This window comes from Syngnathus acus, chromosome 9 (genome assembly GCF_901709675.1).
Source record: "Syngnathus acus chromosome 9, fSynAcu1.2, whole genome shotgun sequence".
Lineage (NCBI taxonomy): Eukaryota > Metazoa > Chordata > Actinopteri > Syngnathiformes > Syngnathidae > Syngnathus > Syngnathus acus.
The window spans coordinates 18,524,447-18,544,295 of record NC_051094.1 but is presented as its reverse complement, the minus strand read 5'-3'; the positions used below and the strand labels follow the sequence as shown (position 1 = coordinate 18,544,295).

General features: G+C 46.6%; 1 protein-coding gene across 1 annotated transcript; it reads right to left on the bottom strand.

Moving 5' to 3' along the window:
- Window positions 1-1,865: 1,865 nt before the first annotated feature.
- LOC119127481 lies at window positions 1,866-14,933 on the bottom strand. The gene is made up of 3 exons (XM_037259420.1): window positions 14,929-14,933; window positions 2,375-2,848; window positions 1,866-2,227 (listed from the first exon to the last, which is right to left on the bottom strand). Exons 2-3 carry the CDS (start codon window positions 2,682-2,684, stop codon window positions 1,866-1,868), a joined length of 672 nt encoding a protein of 223 aa, XP_037115315.1. The 5' UTR covers window positions 2,685-2,848; window positions 14,929-14,933.
- Window positions 14,934-19,849: the final 4,916 nt, after the last annotated feature.

The following is a 19,849-nucleotide window of genomic DNA, read 5'->3' as shown; positions in this document are numbered from 1 at the left end:
TAGTGGCCCTGTCTGTCGTCCCATAAGGTGGAGGTGATTCCTCATTTTTGGGTGTGTCATGTAATTGCGGATACAATTTCTCTATGATCTTTTGTTTTGAATTTGTAGCCTGTGTTTCCTCCTCCCGCTCTTGCACTTTTTCTAGTTCTCCCCCCTCCTCTTCAGCCCTCTGTGTGTTATCTATCATTCTTGCCTGCCTGCTGCTATACCCCGTCTCATCATCTTCCTGCCTGCAATACAGCGCTTTCTGAGTTTTCTTTTTTTCTCCTTTCTCTCTCTCTCCTGCTACTTTCAACCAAAACACTACATCCTCATCCCCCTCCTCCTTCATCTTTTTGGGGTTTCTTTTTGTCTTTTCTTTTATGGCGCCTCTAGGTTCGGTCAATTTGGTTGTTTTCAGTTGACCCTCAAATTTATATTTTTAACCCATTTATCAAGATTTTTAAGTCGGTCAGGATCCTGCCTTTCAATTATTTTCCAATCTTTACATTTAAGTGCATCTCGGATCCTATTTTTGCTCTGCAAGTTCCCCATTTTAATCAATTTGGTCCCAACTGTAAAACCATAGGGGTTTCTAAAGTCGGGTGTTCCCAGTGGGATAACGAAAAGATCCTGTGGTGATTCTCACTTCTACCAGCGTTCTGGTGGAGAATCCTTGCCTATTGCGTCCACAGAACCACGTTATGTGTTCCCCACTGTTTTAATATGGAGTCCTATATCTAGTGATATGTATTCCCATTCACACTCTCAATCACACAGTTTTAGACGGACGTCTCCGTTCTGTACTTTTAGACGGAATTTTCATTTTCAGCTTTTCTGCGGCTCCGCAACCCACTACTTGGACATCACTGTCCTACGCGGAATTTCAGTTATGCAGGGTCTGTGGACTTCCGTTGTCCTACTTACACACCTAGGGTTTTACAGGGCATGACGAGCCATCGGCCGCACCACACTTTTAAACAAAAACAAACTCACCCTCTGGTTCTCTTCACCTCTGCACCTCAGATTGCCTTCAACCTTCAGATCCCAGCTGACGAGCAGACAGCCAGCCCTTGAAAAGGACTCTAGGACCCTACCTAGGGAGGTCCCGCCGCGCGCGGTCTTTCCGGATCTCCACTGACGCCCGCTGGAATCCTCAGGTGTATTGGCATCCGGCTCGAAGCACCAATAAAATGTCAGGTCTAAGTACCACAAGACATTATTTTATACACTGAAACAAGAGGAGAAGACAACCAGTATTCTTTTTGCTCGCGAGGAGAATTAGGTAGAAGGCCCAGTTAACAGTCCTCCACCACTTCTCGACTCCTCTTCCGCTATCTCCTCTTTTTATTATGGGTTGCCCTGGTTACAAGAGGCGTTGCTACACTAAAGGGAGGGGAGATTGTGACTGTAGCAACGCTGTTTAGCTAGCTAATAATGTTGTGTGGTGCGAGGCCGCATGGCCTTGGCTGATCCGTGACCCCAGGAATGCAGAGTCTGTTCTTAGGTGGTTGGCAGCCTCGTTCTCGGCTGCACTCCCCAAACCTGGATGCCGTGTCCCTGTAAAATAATGCTCTAGACTTTCTTGCTACGTTTCACACAATAATAATAATGAGTAAATAATCAGATACCTCTCGTGTATACACTCCAACAAACGTTAAGTAGATGTAAGATAACTTGTATGAAGTCTACTTAAACAAACATTGAGTAAATGTGGGATAACTTAAAAACTGTCCCGGTCAACAACAATTTATGAATAGAAACTACAAAGTATAAAAGAGAAAGAACTTCTCTTGAACTAAACAAAGAACAAAGGTGTTCTGTTCATAACTAGTGAGGGCCTCTCACAGATAAGAAAAGGAAGGGAGTATAAGAACTCCTTAAAGCTAGACAGATATGTTGCCTTGAGCAAAGATATGAGACCTCCGGTTCAGGCCGACCAGCGCTTCTGCAAAACTAATTATTCTAACATATGCTCCTGCCAACATCTGGCGCATGTCACCGAGGGTACAGCTCTGCCCACTCATCACAGCCAAAAATTTTTTCAGCCACACCTTACCTCCTCTGTTAAGTGGGGGCATCTTTTCCATCATCGCGGTCACATCGCGGAGCACCATGGGCTCGTAGTGCTGGCCGCCCGATGTGGTCACCAGCGGACACATCAATTCATTTTTCTGCACCTCGGCCTGCGTCATCTGTCCCTGACCACTCCGCAAATTATATTCTTTCCGTATCTCTCTTTCTCCCTGCCTGCGCTTCTTTCTACTGTCCTGATTCGCGTACTCTAACATTTTTCTCTGTTGCATCACAACATCATCTTCTTCCTCACCCTCGCTGCTGTCCCACTGTGGATGCTCTTTCTGTCTCCGCTCGCTCTTCGTGTCTTCTCGTCTCACTTTCTCCGTTGCCCATTTTAACATCTGCGCTTCCTGTCTACGCTGCTCATCGGCTTGATCAACTTTCTTCTTTAGCTCCACGTTCTCGGCACTAAGTCTATGCCAGCTTTCTCCTTTTGTCACGTTGGACGGTTGAGGGCTCGGGCCGGGGGTTGATGTGACCACGCGGGATGTATCCCCCTCCCGGGCCCGTCGCCTCTCTTTATTTACTGCTTGTTCAATCAGCTGCACAATACTCTGATCCGCCCTGTCGCCTTCGCCCTCGATATCCATTACCATCCGGCCACCCAACGTCACCACCGGAGCCATTACTCCGGGGTCGCCGTACGGCGGCGGTTCAACATTGGTCACTCCGAGTGTGGGGGCACTCGGGTGTGTCACATCGTGCAAAGATGGATAAATGCCCTTGTATTCATTCCTTTCCTCGTCTATTTTCACCGCTTTCTCTACCTCCTCTGCTTTTCCCACATTCTCTGCGTTTTCTACGGGCGGTTTCTTCTGGGTGGCGAACAAAGCTGTTGCAGCTGTCGCCAAATTGTGCAGGGAGCGCCGTTCTTCCTCTTTCTCCATAATGTGCTTCTCTAGCACCTTGTGCTGGCGCCAGCCGGCGCCCTTTTGCTCGTCCTCTAGGGCGAGCTTCTCTTTCAGCACAACAACCTCTTTTCGCTGCAATTGCCGTGCCAGGCGTTCCATGTCCCAAGCTGTTTGGAAGCCCTGAAACAATTTATCGGCTTCCAATTTCGCAAAGACTTTTCGGTGTCGCATTCGCTCCTTCGCCACTTTCTTTCGGTCAATACCACTCACGATTTGCGCTTCCACATCAGCATACATTCCTTCAATCTCACTCCATTCATTCCTCTCATCACACCCATTCCAATACCACTCACGATTTGCGCTTCCACATCAGCATACATTCCTTCAATCTCACTCCATTCATTCCTCTCATCGCACTTATTCCCCCCAATTTGGTTGCTCATTTTCTATATTTTAACGGTCTGATCTCTCACAGGAGGAACTGTTACCACCGGATACTTTTTGAGGAGGCCTCACTTCTCCTCGGGGATCTCAAAACACCCCGGCTATTTGAATACGATCGTCACCGCACCCTTGTCCACCACGACGAAGCACTAGGTCCCTGACCTATCCCTTAGTACACGTAAGTCCCTGACTTTACCGTACACGTTACACACGTAAGTTCCAAATTTATCCACCGTATGTATCTTAACTGTTTGCACACCTTATTTGATCTGGACGACAGTCTCCTCTTAAATTTCCTCTTTCAATTTGCAGAATTTCGACTTATATTAACAGGTATCCTGCATACCTTATCGGTGGTGAGCTCAGGGTTGAGGAGACATCGTACCAGCTCAACGTTGTGTGACAGCGCTTATCACAAACGGTGTCCCTGACACTGTCCGGTGTCCTGGATACAGACCACGAGTTGTCAATTACCCTTCTCTTGACATCACGTCGGGGTCACCAAGAAATTGTTAGGTTACGGATTCTAGTTATTGATCTCACTCCAAATTGCGATCAACACTTAACACACGAGTTGCTATGTCCCTAATCCACACACTGGCGCACCTAACAATTTTGCGAGTTCGTTCTGTCAAAGAGAAGACCAGTTGACCAATCAGACCGAATTTACCAATTGTTTATTCCTGACAAAGCAAGCTAATACAGGCGCCTGGGTCCCAGGTCCCTCACACCAAAGCTCGTGTGTTCTTGTGACCATCAAGAGACAACACATTCATCCGGGTTGCCCAGTTATATAGAAACACAATATGAATATTCAAACATGTAAAACATTGTGTGATGATTGGTCGATGGCCGTCTCCTCCCCACTGGGTGTTATCGCTGAGTGCAGCTGTCTGGCGGTTGGGTTTTTCCCGCGAAGCCCGACCACAAGGACAGGATGTTATTCTCGTTTCAGCCACTACTGGAGATTATATTGATGTGATTATATATGTCTAACGCAGCCTCAATAAAATATGTTTGCAAACTGCCGAAAGCACATTTCCCTTTATAACATAGACATAATAAAGCAACCGGGGATCAGTCGTGATAGTAGGTGTGAGTGCGGATGGTTGTTCGTCTCTGTGTGCCCTCCGATTGACTGGCAACCGGTTCAGGCCACCTACTGCCCGATGACAGCTGGGATAGGCTCCAACACGCCCACGACCCCCGTGGGGACAAAGCGGTAGAGAAGATGGATGGATGGATGGATGGATGGATGCATATATATAGGGTGTGTGACTCTGGTCCCGATAAAGGTGTATTAAGGAATTTTTGTTTGGAAATGTTTGGCTTGGAAAATGTATCATTAAAAATCCTGTCCACAACATAAAGGCGCATTAAGAAATTTTTGTCTGGAAAATGATTTTTGGTTGAAAAAAACAAACTGATGAACAACTAGTTTTGAAATCAGAAACTAGTAAAAACTGTTCAATTATTCAAAAAAATTAATGATAATAAAATTTGCTAGCAATATCTAAATTTTTTAAAAGTGAAGACAGTTTGTAATTTTAGTATTGACACATGCAGTTGATGCACAATTTGTCTTTGAGGGCCACATAAAATTATGTTGCCTACAGGCCTTGTGTTTGACACCTATGCTATAATTCTAAGGGATTCATGTGCTCACTAATATTAACGACATCCCCTTGGATGTTGACCCCCAGGAGGCCAAGGAAAAACTCAAAACACGAAAAACACGAACTGGGAAAACTGAGAAATCTTGAGAAGGGACCACAGATGGAAGGTTCCCCCTCCAGGACCGCCAGGCTACAATTGCAATGGATGCCGAATTGGCAACACACGCCGTGTGATTGATTGACGACCAGTCCAGATGTTACACCGTTTTTCACCCAAAGTCTGCTGGGATCCAATTCAGCAAGTTGGCTGCAACCTTCGTGATCTTCTTGCTTCATTGAAAGGATGTTAAATATCCCAAGTATTGCACTATTAGGACGGGTAGGCGCAACACAGCGTTTGCAGCGGGAAACAGTGGCGTAGCCAAGAATTTTTCCAGTAGGGGCGCGCGCCCACAGGAAAAAAAATCGAACATCACCCACGCCGTTCGCTGATCGCTAAAACAACATCCGGGTCCGGGAGACAAACGGTGAATGGATAATGTTAGAAAAATGTATATATATGTTATCATGCGTTCTCTAATCGATGCTTTACTGCAATATTACTGCAATATATGCTTGCTGTTTGGCCTTGCTGTACCACAGAAGAGAGCGGTTACAGCTGGGTCCGACAGGTCGCAGCGGACAACTCAGCAAAATGAAGACATTGAAGGAATAGGGGCAAAAGACACAAAACCCGCCTAGCCACAATACCAGATACGCTCACATCTCTTTGGATAAAGTATATAAGCAGACAAGTATATTCATGGAATCAACCAATAAAGCAGACATAACTAGACATTCTTTGATGCAAGATAATAACAGAGGTTGCTACAACTTTATGATTCAATATGTATTTCTGTGCACTGCAAAATAAATGTATTTTGATATGTTGCTTACATAGCTTAATGACCCTTAAGGAACTGTGTAATGCATGCCTGATGTTTGTTCTCTACATCATGGACACGGCCAGAGTCGTCTTGACCGTTCAGTACTTGATTATATCTTGTGTTTTGACTAAACGTCATATGTCGCCTAATGCGGGACGCCAGCTTTTCGATAAGTGAAAGAATGAGGTACGACAGCATATGTGCAAGGATGGAGAAGAATGTTTACAGGAAGGTCACTCGGAGATAAAAAACCAGCTGGTGCCAGAAGGAGACAGCCAAGGACTCGGCCAAAGATGATCACCAAGGCCGAAAGACACACACACCGAATCTTCCATAACCAGCACCCACTCCCATGGAATCAAACTCTACTGCGAACTCGCCCCACCCCAACGACTCATCACCCATCAAACGCGCCCCACACCAACTGAATATAAGCTGACCAAAGAACCTTGAACGTTGCCTTTTCTGAATGGAGACTTTCTGCTCTTGAAAGGCCCAGCGCTGTATTGTACTTTCCTGAAAACAGAGCTTTCTTAACAAGAATTATGATTGAACTCAACCAACCTGTGTAAGTCTAATTTCTGCTTCAGTGTCTTTGCATTTTCCTAAATCTGAAGAAATTAAACGAGCACGCAGTGAGTGAATTGGATAACAGGTGATTGGCAATGGCTTTTGCCGTGAGGCGCAGATAGCGCTCCCTAAATTGTGGACCAAAATCCAACAACATCTACCAAGACAGTTCCTTTTTAACAAAGACCCTTTTGATCTGATCAACAACATGCCTCATCGCTATCTTGCACCCCCCAATGAACCTGCAAGTGATCACTCATGTTTCCTGATTTCATCACAGACACAAAGAATGGTTGCTGATCACTCATACTCCTCATCATACTGTTCCTTTTTTAATATGTAACACCTTGTGATTTTTCTTCTTACGAGACAAAGCCCACGTGCTATTCCCCTCCCCTTTAGGGGCTTTATCTCATTTTGTGGGTAGGGCCAATCCAAATAAAAAGCGCAGGAGTGCGTACAGATATTTAGTGTAGTGAGATTGTTGTAAGCGATCTGTACTGCACTCCTCGCGAGAAAAGAACTAATATTCCGTCTCACTTGTGGTTTGTTTGCTGATGCTTTTCTCTTAATAGTTATTCAGTCAGTGAATTAAACCTGACAGATAACATCGCGCACATAGAATAGCGCAAGCACATTCGCGCAAGACCGAAAGAAAAAAACGGCATGAAAATGAAGAATCGAAAAAGCTCGATTTTTTTCAACCGGGGCGCAGGGAGTCCTAACCGGGGCGCCGCCCCGGCTCGCCCCGGCTTGGCTACGCCACTGGCGGGAAACATCATTAATTGTGTACCTGAGTGTCACCGGGTGTTTTGGTCACTTAACACAATACACCCTCCGCTGAGGCTGGCCCACCACAGGCTGATCAGGTCTAGGTGTGTTTCCCGCTGCTAGCCCAGGTGATGTCGCTTCTCTTGAGCCACAGCTGATGATGAATGCTATCAAAGATGGATGGATCGCAATTGCCTCGCATACATAATGCATGACATGATATTCTTCTTATAAACAATAATAAAGTTATCCAACAAAACAATGATAACATACAGCCATTGATTCCGTGAGCATAAGGAGAGGAGAAAGATTCGCTTGGATGACGCGAGTAACGCTAACGTCTCTCAAACTCATCAGTTGTCAAATCGCTTCAACAGAAACATGCGCAGCTTACGATGCATTTCAAAATAAATTTTCAGTTTTCTTCAGAACGCCGAATAACTGTGTATGCTTCCTTACATAGAAAACATTTCTTAGCATAAAGTATACATTAAATAAATCCGTTTTAAGTATGCAAACAATTCTAACATCAAGAAAACAATTCTGAGGGCAGAACACTCACCATCTGGCATGTCGTGCCACTAACTCTTGAAACTATTTTCCTTTTCCTCAGTCCACCTTTATTCTGTCTTTTCCATGAGAAGGACCACTTCAGAAATGAGCCGCAGGTAAGTCTTTGAGGTATCTGGGGATGATGTCTTCACCTCAACCTTGCGGACCTTTCCATCGCTGCTCTTGGAGGTGGATATGACCATAGCCTTCAGCCACCCATTCCTTGGCACTTGAGTTTGCTTTAAAAAAAAGGTAAAGACCCAATGATAGTCACACACGCATCTGGGTGTGGTGAAATTTGTCTCCGCATTTAACCCATCCCCGAAGGGAGTAGTGAGCAGCAGCGGTGCCGCGCCCGGGAATCATTTGGTGATCTAATCCCCCAATTCCAACCCTTAATTCTGAGTGCCAAGCAGGGTGGCAATGGGTCCCATTTTTATAATCTTTGGTATGACCCGGCCGGGGTTTGAACCCACAACCTTCCAGTCTCAGGGCGGACACTCTATCACTAGGCCACTGAGCTGAGCTGTTTAGCAGCTCAATGTCCCCAGGTTGAAGGTCGCGGTGTGTCCTGTGCCATTTACGTCTTGGATGGAGAGTGCTCAGACACTTATTTCTCCAACGGTTCCAGAATTCGTTTGCCAGTGCTTGCACTTGCCTCCACTGGCCTCTCAGAAGGTCTTTGTTGGGAGGGTCCTCTCGTTCTAGCCTCTGTGCGGTGGTGACGAATCTGTCGGCGTTCGCGGCGAAGCGAGTCTTCCCAAATTCGTTGATGGAGTAAGTGATATGGCAGAACAGACCTGAGTCCACGTCGGTGGCCCGCACCTGGGTGACCTTTGACCCGGGCAGTGCATCCTCTGGGACCTTTGCCAGATAGAATCTGACTGAACACCGGACTGTACAGGTTGGTTCCCAGCACGTAGACCACCACCTGAGCCATGTTGGTGAAGACGCCGTCAGACACGGAGACGTTGAGATGATACGAGAGCTTCATGCCTTGTCGCCTCTTGTTAAATAGACACAGAATGCTGCTCTCCGCCTCCATGGAGAATGTCATGCGCTCGTTACCAGACAGGATGTGTAACCTGCTCCTCTGAGTGTCGCCCATGTCGGCGTCCGAGACCTGAACGCAAGTAACAAAGTGCCCCGGCAGCACCAGCTGGCTGACGAAAGCCTCGTAGAGCGTCTGACTGAAGTTGGGCGGGTTGTCGTTGGTGTCGGCCACGTCCACCGTGACGCTGATGTCGCTGCTGAGCGCCGGCTAGCCGCTGTCCATCGTGCCGCCGTCAGTTGCGCGCACCACAAAATTGAAGTGCGGTCTGCGCTCGTAGTCCAGCAGCCGCGCCGTCAGCAGCAGGCCACCGTCGCGCTCCACGTGGAAGTAGTCGCTGCTGTTGTGGATGTCCGACACTATCTCGTCGCTCACCCTGGAGTTCTTGTCCGAGTCTTGATCCTGAGCAGACACCTGTAGGACGCTGGTTCCGATCATGGCGTTCTCAGGCAGCACGGCGGTTTCTGGAGGACGGGCGCGTTGTCGTTGACGTTCTGCACCACGTCCACCTCGGACCTGGCGCCCGTCAGCGTGTCGGTGGCCCTGACCATGAGGCGGTAGTAGGGCGCCGTCTCGTAGTCAGCGGGTACAGCACGCTGTCGAAGCCGATGTCGAGCTGCCGCGACGGGTTGCCGCCGGCCAGGGTGAATAACGATGGGCTGCCCCATGGGGCTGCTGGCGTTGATGCTCAGCAGCGAAGTGGACAGCCATATCCTCGGGCACGGTGACGCCGTAAAATGGCTTGTCGACGAGCGGCATGGCTCGGTTCAGCACGCTATCAGGAAGCTCCTTCTCACTGGACATGGCACATTGCTGTCGCTGTCTGTTCGCTGGAAAACAGTCTGCCCGAGCTGATCCTCGACTGGCAATGGTTTCAACGTATATGTAGTGTGGCCATACTTGTCCTCCCCGCTGTAGCATGGTTTCTCTTTCACACTGATGCTGTTTTGGCAAGGAATGAGAAGTGATGGACGTAAATTTTGAAGCACATGAGTTTTGAAGATGCTCAGGGTCGGCTTGTGGGCGTTGTCAAGGCAGACTTCGCCTATAATGACCCAGCCTAAATCCAGGCGCTGGGCAAAATAATTAATGATGATGAAAGAACTTTATTCATCCCACAGCGGGGAAATTTACTTGTCACAGCAGCGTACAAGAGTGCAAGAATACAAGTGCCAAAATTTAAAAAAGGATAAATAACAGACAAGGACAAAGACAAGTGCGACAAAAGGTGTTGTTAGGGTTTGCAGAATATCTTCATCGTATGATTATGTTGGAATGTAACCTGTAATAATTTACCTATTTCACCTGATTGACTAGCTGCAGAGGAAGCAATCAAGGTTGCTTTGTTTCCACAAAGTCGTAAAAGGCCCCCTGCTATGCTTTGATCAGCAGGGGACCGGCTTCACCCCATCCTGTGTTCCAACACCCCCACTTTCAACCCCACTGTTAGGGTAGTGTTCACTCTAACTTATTTTGCAAGAACCACACTGGAGACAAGTTAGTCGTTTCAGACACCTGCAGGCGGAGAGTTCACTCGTCGCTGTGCTTACAGCGATGGTCGAATGAAGTCTGAAGTCAGGCCTCATCAGGTGCATATTTATTGAGAAGAAACACAGTGGGGTTGAAAGTGAGGGTGTGAGAACCCAGGATGGGGTGAAGACGCTCCCCTGCTGATCAAAGCATAGCAGGGGGCCTTTTACGACTTTGTGGAAACAAAGCAACTTTGATTGCTTCCTCTGCAGCTAGTCAATCAGGTGAAAATATCTTAGCACTTTGGTCTACTACTTTTGGTAAGACAGGACAAGCTAGGTAAATTATTACAGGTTACATTCCAACATAATCATACGATGAAGATATTCTGCAAACCCTAACATATCCCCCCTGTTTTATCATATGAGTATGTCAAACCCGATCAATCAAACATAAGAAAGAAAATACAATGACAGCAATAATTTCCAGTGAAGACGAGGCATTTCCCTCAATGCTCCAGTCCAAATTTTGTGTGCAACTGAAAAACCTGCGGCCAGATTAAATGCAGGAAAAGAGTTACACGGCCCCTTTGCCTTAGGCGACCAGAATGTTATCAATAAAAAAAAAGAAAAAGATAAACACGGAAACGGTACATCATTGTACCCATCACTTGCAAGGCATTTTCGATGGTCAAATCATCAAGTTTCTGTAAAAGAATGCTGAGCTAAACAGCATCTACGCAATCCACGTCTCGCAGCACATCATAGTCATCACATCCGTCATCTCTAAGAAGTTGTATATGCACTTGTGCCACGGTAGAAGACACAAACCTTGTCACAGCAGACTTCAAACACGGGATAACACAGGTCGTAAACAAGCACAACAATACCAGCACAGCAAGCACAGGAGTCACAAGTTTCAACAGCAACTGCCACCACGCGCCAGAGAATAGCCATGAAAAGAAATCCCATTGATGTGGGATGTTATCCTCCGACATGGCCTGCTGTAAATTCCTCAGTGAGTTCATGGCTTCCTTGATGTGCGTGTCGTTATCTCCTGGAATGTATGTGCAACAGGAAGTCCCAATGATGTGGCACACACCACCTTGTGCTGCCGTCAACAAGTCCAGAACCATCCTGTTTTGCAAGACCATTAGTCTAATAGCCTGGATCTCTCTATTTTGTCCATCATCGACTTGCAGTGAGAGGTTCACAAAGGATTGAAAACGATAGTTCAGTGTCTCGATGAAGAGAGATTGTTTTCCAACTCCGATCCAAGGAAAAAGCGCATGAACAACTTTGTTTCCGACAGGCCATATTTTATGGTCGTCCGGAACATTTGCACCCCAGACAGGGTCATGGGGGTCAAAGGTTGTAATCGCCCTGCGGCGACGTCCAGAAGAGTTGTGTGCTGTCGTCAGCTGACGATGTTGTATCCTGTAGGTGTGGTCTGTCACCCACACTGGTGCACACACTCCTGTCCAGTTGGCGGGCAGCATCGGATACACCTTGTGACCACAAAGCCACCAGCCATTCTGTATGAAGTATGTTCCGTTTGATGGTGCAGCCATGTTGGTCGGAGAGCCCTCACCACCTGAAATGGCTCTCTTATCCTGACACTCAGTAGCGATGTCCAAAGCTCCCATCCAGTTCCCTCCTGGAGAGCAGTCTCTGTCAATGCATTTGTGGGTCTCACTTCCTTGGATGTAACACGTATAGTTCACTCCAGGTGGCCGGTCTGTGAAGGCCACCTGCGGCAGTGTTCGTCCTTTAACAGTCACATTGAGATTTGTCCAGAAAAGCTGATCACAGCAAGTCCAGGGCGGGACGGGTCGGCATCACTGACTGTGACAGCACGGTGTTGATATCCAACTCCTCCCATGGATGCCATGCATTTCGCTTCAGTGACATTCATTGCTCTGGCCTCCAAGTGAACTTGTGTGGAGGACGGAGGGAGTTTGGAACACACATAGCAGCCCTCCTGTGTGTGCGATCTCACAGTGAATTTGACGTATCGGTACCAAGTGTTGGTTTCGTATGGGTTTCTGGGGTCCCATGACCAGTCCTCAAAGTTCTCATCGTGTGACCATCGTTTTCCACGGTCAACATTGTCAATTGGTCTGTTCAGTTGAGTCCATAGACCATAGCACGCTCCAACCACAACGCAGCAGAGGATCCATCTGGCATATGGAGCCCCGTTGCTACTAGGATGGCAGAGACACCGGGACATCCCCTCGCCTAGCGGAGTGGGGATCGTTGTTTTCTTCACCAACATTGAGACGTCCCACCCTAAACGATAGGACTCCTTTGAAGTTAGTCTTCCCCACCACTCCGAATTAGGGGTCCAGCACTCTCTGCAACTTGCAGTGGCTGAGGTGAATCCAGCTGGGCCGTTCAGCGATCTTTACTGCGATGGGGGTAGTCAGCAGGACTTGGAATGGTCCTCCTTACTGCGGTGGGGGTAGTCAGCAGGACTTGGAATGGTCCCTCCCACCGTGGGCTGGCCCAGTTCTTTCTTTTGATGACTTTGATGTAGACCCAGTCTCCTGGTATGACGGGGTTGTTGACCTGTGAGGATGAGAGATCAGGCGGCAGTAAATTTGCATTGACACCTCTGTCAGTCTGAGCGTTCTGATCATGTAATCTGCCAGGGACTGTTCTTCGTCTGCTTCTTGCATATATTGTATCATTCACCAGTTAATTTTATTGCCCTTTTGAATTGGGCAAATAAGAGTGTTTGCGAGAAGTGTTTGAGCACTTCCGAATGACTCCTCCTGACCAAAGACCATTTATGACAGAGGCTATCCCATTTATCGCCTCCTGTGTTAAAGGAGATTCTCTGACCTTGGTTACTGGAGGAAAGGACCTTAAGTCCTGTAGCAGATGGTTCCTTTGCCCATCCCCTTATCAGTTAAATAATGTTGATTAGCCAGGGAAACGCATAAGCGCGTGCCCTCCCAAACAGCTACACCACTTCCTCATAGCTTCTTCAGTTACTTTTCAATCATCTTCCAATTGTTTACAGCGAACGTTGGGGAAGAAAAAATCTAACTCAATGGTACAACGCCATATGTATTAGAGAATCTATATGTAGTAAAGTGTTGTATATATATAATTATTTTATTTTTATTTTTATTTTTTTATCTCCCACTCTCTATACAACATTCTCCCTCCTTCTGAGGCATGGCGACGCCCATGTCTCACACCTTGACAAACTTTTTGGGAGGATGTGTTCTTTACCACATATGACTCTATCATCATTTAATTTGACTTTCTTTCCAAAACGCTTCTAAGTTTCCCAGTTCACACATCTTCTGCATGTGTTACTGGTTCTCCAGTTTGTTTTTGTTTTGTTTTTTTGTCTTTTTTTTTTTTTTCCTAGTTAATTAGCAATCCAAAAGCAACCTTTTTATTTCCTTTATGTATTTATTTCTTCCTTAGCATTTAACGTACTCAAAATCACTCTTCCTTCAAAGTCGCTCTACTACTTTTCGATAGAAGTGTCCAACAACGCCAACCATTCAACCTGTATTTTCCCTTCATTCAGGCAATCAGTCATCGATGCTCATTTGCATCTCACACGCAGTCTCCAAGAAGGAGACTTCCTATCACATCGGTCCCAATTCATCCAAGCTCACCACACAACATTCACATACCGTTTTCATCTCAAGGTTCTTGATAGAACAATCCACCAATCCAAAAAAAACTCAACACGCAAAAAAAACTGCTGGCAAATCAATCAGAAGTCTTTCTTTGTTTTTAAATTTGAAGAACCCAATCTCTCAGAATCAGCTCGCATATAGAAGTTTGTATAATCTTATAACACAACCAGTCAATTATTTCTATTAAATGTGAATGTCTTAAATTCACAATTTTGATTCTTCCAATTCCTGAAAGCATGTTCTGTCGGTTCTTACTTAACATGCACTAGTGTGGATCAGTTTCTGCTCGCAAACAGATTTCTCTCTTTTCCTCTCATTTTTCTCTTTCAAAAGCGTTTCTGTTCTGCGGTGCAAATTGGATAGACCACAGTCTAGCAAATTTCTGTACACTAAAAGGTCAGCCAATTTTCATCATTTTAACACACATGCACAGCTCTCGTAAGGTAGATCCCAGCACCAATGATTCGTCACAGGCTGGCCATTTCCTGTGGTCGATCATGAGCTGGTCCCTCCCACGCACACGAGGACAGCACATTCTAAGTTTTATTTATCTTCTAGAAGCCAGTTGCATTCATTTACCACTTGATTTGCAAATTTTAACTTTAGTGTACATACACAATTTGATCTCTGGTCATTTGTCATTGGGCATACAACAGCATTGTCATACTCCTTGCATGGACAGGAGCTCTAACAATCTAAAAACGTTCTAATAATCTGACAATGACATGTCTTGCTTTCATATGGACATCTGTTATTTCTTCCTCTGTAGGAGCACAAGAGATCACAGGGGAGGAATCTAGTCACGCTGACAATTTGGCTTTTCCTCTGCCCCTTCCTCCACCCTTTGATAGGTGTCGTTTTGCCTGACGACACTCTCTTGCGAAGTGTCCCCGTCTCCCACAGTTCCAACAGTTGTCAGAATCTGATGGGGGTTTTGAGTTACATTGCGGCCTGCGACCTTGTTGGCCTCTACCTCTTCCTCTGGCCTGCTGGGACCCATGAAAGAAGACTGTTGTATCTTCATCTAGGTCATCATCGCCTAGATGAAATACATCAGAACTTTTGGCCCATTGCATAGTTGTTGTCACACATGCAATATCTACTTCCACCAAATGTTTCCTCACCCAGTTGCCGAAGTCGGGGGGGGGAAACAGTGATGAGCGCGTTTTTAAGACGTTGCTGATAAGCACTCTCAGCCGCATCATCGAATGGGGTGCCACTGTGCACCCAGAATTCTTTTTCAAATCTTAATTGAATGGCGGTCTCGTCACTTTTTATCTTTCCAGGTTTTGTCTCCTGAATTTGTTCTCTTTTCTCTTGTGAAGCTTTCAACCACATTCTAGCACAATTCAACTCTCTCTCTTTTCTTTTCTTTTTCAGTCCCTTTGTCGTTCTATCTACACTCTCCTCCAAAACATCAACCACCATCTTCCACACTTCAACTTTCAACTTCCCTTCTACTCCATACTTTTTCTTCCACTTTGGCATGTATTGCATACAATTAAGAAATTTACATGCCATGTACTTCTCATCTCCTTCAAGAGCTAGGGATTTACCGGTTTTGTTTCCCATCTTAATTAGGTATTTTAGGTTTATACAATTTTTTTATTTTTTTTTATTTTCTTTGAGGATCCTCAATGCAGGTTTAAATTGACCTTCCACCAAATTCTCTTTGCGGTCAATTTATCCTACCAGTCGCACTCTCAACCACACAAACACCAGCGCTTTTTATTTTTAGGCCTATCCAGGATGGGTGTAAAACCCTCCCAAACAGCTTGGAAGAACGGACAAAAAAAAGAAAGAATCTACGCCCTTCTTCAATTAGGAAAAAGAGACTGTCTTTTCTTAGCCCGTTCCTTCCACTGGGACTAGAATCCCAGCTGTTTCATAGCTTGGAAAAACCAAAGCCGTATCTCATAGCCCGGACAAACCAAAGCCGTATCTCATAGCTAGGACAAACCAAAGCCGTATCTCATAGCTCGGACAAACCAAAGCCGTATCTCATAGCTCGGACAAACCAAAGCCGTATCAGCGCTTTTTTCTTTGACTTACTTGTCCCCTGGTTCGTTGCACTGCCGGATCCCGTCAATCCACCTCTGTCAGACGAAGGCAGACCTAAGACGCTGGCCCAGCGAAGAATTTCCTTCCCAGGTCTTTCTTTACCAGGTCCTCCTAATGGACGCTGGCCCGTCAACGGTGTACAGCGCGTCGTCCTCCGTCAGCCAGATGGCGGGTATGAGGGTCCCGGGTTTCGGCACCAAAATGTTAGGGTAGTGTTCACTCTAACTTATTTTGCAAGAACCACACTGGAGACAAGTTAGTCGTTTCAGACACCTGCAGGCGGAGAGTTCACTCGTCGCTGTGCTTACAGCGATGGTCGAATGAAGTCTGAAGTCAGGCCTCATCAGGTGCATATTTATTGAGGTCGCCCGTGAGGACCGCATGAATCGCCTGCAGGACTGTTCTAAAATTAGCTCAAATAGCAGCAGTTGTCAATGAGCTGCATCTATTTATTTTACAGTCAAATCTTGGTTTTCGAACCTCCTGGTTCTCGAACAAATCGGAATTCGAACAAAAAATCCGAGATTTTTTTGCTTCGGTTGTCGAACAAAATTCGGAGGTTGAACCTCGCGAGATGACCCGAGAAAACCCGACCGCGCGGCCCAGATGCCGACTGACTCCGTTGTTATTGTATTTTCGTTACTTTGAGGATTGTATTAACCTCTAATCATGCCTCCAAAGAAAGCAAGTGGGAGCAGTAAAGCCATCCTAAAACACAAAGACGCTCTTAAAGCAATGCGACAGTGAGGGCCCGGCGAGCTGCGGTTGCGCGATCGGACCAAATTAAGCTCCCTGCGCACTGAGGTCCACTTCAATTTTGGAAAGTGCATCAGGACTTTAAAAATATTTTCTAAATTTTAGCGACGGCTCTGTCACAATAATGCGACCAGCGCGGTGCAGTTGCGCGGTCGGCGACACACTACTGTTGCGCGTTCGGCGGTGCGCTTCAGTTGCGCGATCGGACAAAATTAAGCTCCCTGCGCACTTAGGTACACTTAAATTTTGGAAAGTACACTACCGTTCAAAAGTTTGGGGTCACAAAATTGTTTGGGTGACCCCAAACTTTTGAACGGTAGTGTATATATTTATTTAGATAATTATTTATAGATTATATATATAATCTTCTGTGTAAAAAATCTTATAATATATATGTATACTTATATTCATAGATTATATATAATCTTATACAAATATAAGATATAATTTATAATATTTAATTCATAATATTTTATTATAATATTATTTACACTACCGTTCAAAAGTTTGGGGTCACCCAAACAATTTTGTGACCCCAAACGTTTGAACGGTAGTGTACATCAGGACTTTGAAAATATTTTCTAAATTTCAGCAACGGCTCTGTCACAATAATGCGAGCAGCGTGTTACAGTTGCGTGGTGGGCGACGCGCTACGGTTGCACGTTCGGCAGTGCGCTGCAGTTGCGCGATTGGACAAATATGCGCAAATGAAAAAAACGCTTAAAAAAGGCGTTTTCTTTCCATCTTGAAACTGATTAAAATTGTTTCCATTATTTGTAATGGGAAAAATAGATTTGGAATTCGACCGATTCGCTTCTCGAACCACCTTCTGGAACGGATTGTGGTCAAAAACCAAGGTTTGACTGTATTTTTGCTATTCTTGTTAAAATCACACTTACATGTGAACTGGAAATGACAATAATAACACATAGTGAAAGCCAAATTGAGCAAATTGGCTATTTCAGAAGTGTGTGTCAAACTGATAGCCCTTTGCCTTAATCAGTACCCAGGAAGTAGCTCTCGGTTTAAGAAAGGTTGGTGACCCCTGCTCTAAAAGATCTGCATTTTTCCAATGGATGTGTTGTCTTGTGCACAGGGCAACAACGAGCCGGATCATTGTTTTCCTTTCCATCGTCTGTGGAGTTTAAGGTGTTTGCATCTGTTGTACCAGATACGTCTGTATTGCGCACAGATACAGCAGTCTTAAATTAACTTGGCTTGAATGGAGCTTTCTCACCTTTGCCATACGGCTGGCTACTGATGGACAGGCTGAAGTTTGGGTCGTTTCGAGCCTGGGCTTGGCCATACACAAAGTCCACAAAAAACAAAAAAGGAGGGAAAGATGTCCTGTAGCGCTTATTGTACTTTGAGCCTACACTGAGCCATTTCTCCTGCAGGCCTGAAGGTAACTTCTAGGTTAGATAGGTTTTATCCCACGAGGCGTGTCAAGGTATGCAAGGCCAGGAAGATATCCATCGTTTTTGGCTGCTAATAGCTACATGAGGAGATCCGTAAGGCGGCGGGCCCGGACAACATCCCGGGTCGAGCGCTGAAGGACTGCGCTGGTGAGCTGACGGGTGTCTTCACGGACATCTTTAACACTTCCCTGCAGCAGGCCATCGTCCCGTCGAGTTTCAAAGCAGCCACCATCGTACCTGTGCCGAAGAAGCCTGCTCCGTCCTGCTTCAATGACTACCGCCCCGTGGCACTTACGCCCATCGTCATGAAGTGCTTTGAGCGGCTTGTCTTGGAGCACATCCGGTCAGTTCTCCCTCCCACCATTGACCCCTTCCAGTTTGCGTACCGAGCCAAACGGTCCTCTGAGGATGCCATCTGCTCTGCCCTCCACTCGGCCCTCACCCACCTGGAGGGGAAGGACTCGTATGTGAGGTTGCTGTTTGTGGACTTCAGTTCTGCCTTCAACACCATTGTGCCGCAGCGTCTCATCAGCAAACTTGACAAGCTGGGCCTCAGTACCGGCCTCTGCAACTGGCTACTGGACTTCCTCTGTCAGAGGCCACAGGTGGTACGTGTTGGCGACAAGATCTCCGCCAGCATCACACTGAGCACAGGGGCCCCCCAAGGCTGCGTGCTCAGTCCGCTGCTCTTCACCCTCCTGACGCATGACTGCGCTGCCACCTGCAGCGGCAACCGCATAGTGAAGTTTGCTGACGACACGACTCTGGTGGGTCTCATCACCAAGGGAGACGAGACTCAATACAGGCTGGAGGTTGACCTTCTGACCGCGTGGTGCAGGGACAACAACCTCCTGCTGAACGTCGACAAGACCAAGGAGATTGTCGTTGACTTCCGGAAGGGTCACGCCCAACACCTGCCGCTGACCATCGACGGTGCTGTGGTGGAGAGAGTGAGCAGCGCCAGGTTCCTGGGGGTGCACATCAGTGAGGATCTCTCCTGGTCCACCAACACCGCGTCGCTGGCGAAGAAGGCCCAGCGCCGCCTGTACTTCCTTCGGAAACTCAGGCGAGCGGGGACTCCTCCGGCCGTCATGACTACTTTTTACCGCGGCACCATTGAGAGCGTCCTCTCCAGCTGTATTGCTGTCTGGGGTGGCAGCTGCACTGACCAAGACTTGAAGGCCCTGCAGCGCATTGTGAAAACGGCTAGTAAGACTATTGGTGCTTCTCTCCCCTCCTTGAAGGACATTTACACCTCCCATCTCACTCGCAAGGCGACCAAGATTGTGAGTGATGTGAGTCACCCCGCTCACTCTTTGTTTGAACTTCTGCCCTCTGGGAGGCGGTACAGGAGCCTGCGCTCCCGCACCACCAGACTTTCCAACAGCTTCGTACTCCAGGCTGTTAGGATCCTGAACTCGCTCCCCCTTTCAGCGTAGCGTCCTGTTCTTGCTGTATGCTCACTGGCTCGGTTTTGCCCCTCATATTCAATGGGTTATTGGTCTGTTTTTATTCATCGCTCATTTTATTTTATTTATTATTTATGGTTTGTGCCTTCTTGTTTTTGTTTTGTGTCACCTACTTGTATGTCTCGTCACCGTGGGATGGAGGAAACGGAATTTCGGTTTCTTTGTGTGTCTTGAC